Below are 2801 nucleotides of genomic sequence, written 5' to 3' on the forward strand. Positions count from 1 at the left end.
GTTGATGGCGAAGAGACAGGCTTTCACCTCGCTAATGCTCACCACACTCTCGCCTAGATAGATGCCTGGGTTTGTGGAGATCTTTGGTAAATACCCGATCGATAATTCGGTATTCTGGATAGGGATTTGAATGGCCATTCTTGCTCTTGGAGGGATGACGGTTGACTCATGGAATTTCTCGTAATTATACCAATTCACCGGCAGGTTAGGCCTCTTGAGAGTGGTGATATTCCGTTGCTGATACCGTATGTCCACCTTTTCTTGAATTAGGAATTCTAACCCAAGTAATCCGCTTCCTTCGACAGGTAGTTTATGATCTACGATATGGAATGGTACGAGAGAGCCAAAGATTTTTAGATGAACTAAACCGGATGTTGGCAATGCATTCTCCGTTACTCCGAGTAGATAGGGTATCTTGGGAGGTCCAATTCTTACGTCGGGTTTGATGACTCTCCTCTCAATAAGATTGATGTCAGCTCCGGTGTCGATGAGAAATCGATGTCGATGTCCGATGAGGTTCTTCACCTTCAGGTTTATCTTTGGGCCGCCCCCGCTAAATGCAATCCGGCAAGGTTTTCCTCTCATTGGTCAGTTGGGGAGGCAGAAATGTATAGGTTTCAATGGAGCGCCGTTGAAGCTAATGTTATTTGTGTTGAAGGAAATGTGAGTTTTTAACTCATTCAACATTTCATCCCCGATGATGGCTCCATATCCGCCTGGCTGGTGAGGAATCACGTGGAATTTTATTTGAACTTCAGGATGCACTGCGAGGCGAACTACTCCGAGTGAGTTCAGAACGTGATTGGACAACCCAACGATTCCGATTGTTCCTGTGGTATCGATGAGAGCATTTTCCACCAATGATTGGAACGATATCAGGTTTATGGAGGCTCCGGTGTCGATCAGTGCATTCACACCTGGGGAGATGACATTTGGTCCTCGAAAGATGATCTGAGGACCCCCGGTAACTCTACACAGTATGGGTTTTACTGTCTGGGATGCATGCTCGACATTGTATGGAGTGAGTGCTGGTTTTGGCCGCTCGTCATCGCACTCAATTGGCGAGCAACAATGTCGTTTAAAGTCTCCTTTGGGATGGTTCCATTTGTGGATGGGCTGGCTCTGTTCTGCTGCGTTCTCGTAGGACTCCGCAGGGTTTTTCTCCCTTCTCGTTCCCTTGAGAGAGACCTAGAGAATGGTCTAGAGTCTGACGATGGGCGATTCTGAGTCTGCAGGTTATTCAAACTCATCGCAAGCTGTTGGAGTGAGGCTGTAGTCTGCTGCAGCATTCTTTTGATCTCATCCATATCAGAAGGGTTCTGTTTAGGTTTAGATGGGATTGCATGAGGACGTTGGTTGGCTGCCAAGATGTTAGCGTGGGCTAGAATCTGATCCGTGGTAGAGTTGTCCGCATTTTCCGTTGGTTTCTCGTAGTCAGATTCATCCTCGTCGTTTGGAGTTTGACCGTAGGCGATGGCGGAGTTGAAGCTGCGCAAAGGGGGGTCACCAGGATGAGCTGTGTGTCCTGGTATAGATGGAGGTGGCTCCGGTGGTCGAGGTGGTGTTTGTCTGTACCCGTTGCCTTGCTTGTTCCGGTTGGATGGCAGATATTCATTGAGGAGAGCGGTGACTAGATCTCGTGAAGGGTCCTGATTTCTCCTCTGTTCGGAATAGTTTCGGTGACCGTAGCTTGACGATGATGTCGGGGTATTTGACTGATTATATGGCTGACTGTACGACCGATTTTATTAGTATTGGTATCTCGGCAGAGGTGGCATTTGTTCCCCGTACAGTTTGGGCGGTAGAGAGCTCCCTGAATGGATTGGAATCGAGGGGTACTCCGTGATGTACCTGTAGTGCCCGTTATCAGCAATCTCCAACGCTGGTACTTTGACTGTATGCTGGAATTCGTCTGTTTCTAGTTGTGGCAGGATCTCTGAGATTTTACTTAGGTTGTTGCGCCTAATACTTTCTTTCACACTTGCAGGGGCGTATTCATTAAATCGTTTAATAGCCTCTGTCTGGAGGTGTTTTTCGAGGATTTGTTTTTCAGCTTCATTTTCCCCAGAAATCGTACCCAGACCGAACTGGACCACTGCTGTCCATCGCTCCAAGAACGATTCCAGGGGTTCCTTTTTAATTTTCAACAACCCGCGTATTCTATTCACATAACACGTTAAGTCGTATTGACCTCTAAATCTCTTGATTAGGTGAGTAAGAATAGTTTCTACAGAAAAGAGGGGTTTGTTCGCCACTACGAATTTTGCTGGGGGTAAAAGGCGTTTGAGTATTTGTCTAATATATTCTTCTTTCTATCCGTGTGCTTTAGGAATGGAGGCAAGATTTGATCTCAACGCGTACTCAAATTCGTCCAGAGAGCAGTGCTCATTTGTACCGGAGAATATGGGAATGCTGTTGGCAATGTCTCGAGCTTTGACATATTCTTCGTAACTGGAAACGGTCTAATCAGCTTCACCCGAGTCTCCAGAGTAACTGATATTAACGAAGGACGGATTCGCCATTGTGTGAAGATAATTTAATTAGTTGATAATTGAAATAATTTTATTTTGGGATTTAGTTAATTTGGATTAAGATTCTATGTGATTTTTCCAATAAAATTGGGAAAAGAAAACAAAATTTCGCTTATAATTATTTCAAAGAGAATTTGAATTTTGCAAAGAAACGTCTAATATTTGAAATTTAAGAAGGGTTTCTCAAAGCTAAAATTTTAATTGATTAGAATTGAATTGAATTAAATTGACTAAAATGGGTTTCAAAAATTTCAGAATACTTAAAAGATA

At 44.2% G+C, this 2801-nt stretch overlaps 1 protein-coding gene across 1 annotated transcript; it reads right to left on the reverse strand.

The window, feature by feature from the left end:
• Positions 1-986: 986 nt before the first annotated feature.
• On the reverse strand, positions 987-2440 carry LOC107040516 (shootin-1-like). Its single transcript, XM_015260636.1, has 3 exons — positions 2396-2440; positions 1852-2132; positions 987-1731 (listed from the first exon to the last, which is right to left on the reverse strand). The coding sequence occupies exons 1-3, from the start codon at positions 2438-2440 to the stop codon at positions 987-989; spliced, it is 1071 nt and encodes a 356-aa protein (XP_015116122.1).
• Between the last annotated feature and the right edge of the window lie 361 nt (positions 2441-2801).

Source organism: Diachasma alloeum, unplaced genomic scaffold (genome assembly GCF_001412515.2).
Source record: "Diachasma alloeum isolate Michigan unplaced genomic scaffold, Dall2.0 Dall_scaffold_00337, whole genome shotgun sequence".
NCBI lineage: Eukaryota > Metazoa > Arthropoda > Insecta > Hymenoptera > Braconidae > Diachasma > Diachasma alloeum.

Excerpts from the sequence above, each read along its gene's own strand:
- LOC107040516 (XM_015260636.1), bottom strand. The coding sequence starts at position 2,440 with ATGTCAAAGCTCGAGACATTGCCAACAGCATTCCCATATTCTCCG. Across the intron at positions 2,133-2,395 it reads CAGCATTCCCATATTCTCCG|GAACCCCTGGAATCGTTCTT; the intron begins GTACAAATGAGC and ends AAAATTAAAAAG. Across the intron at positions 1,732-1,851 it reads GCTGATAACGGGCACTACAG|TCAGCCATATAATCAGTCAA; the intron begins GTACATCACGGA and ends TCGGTCGTACAG.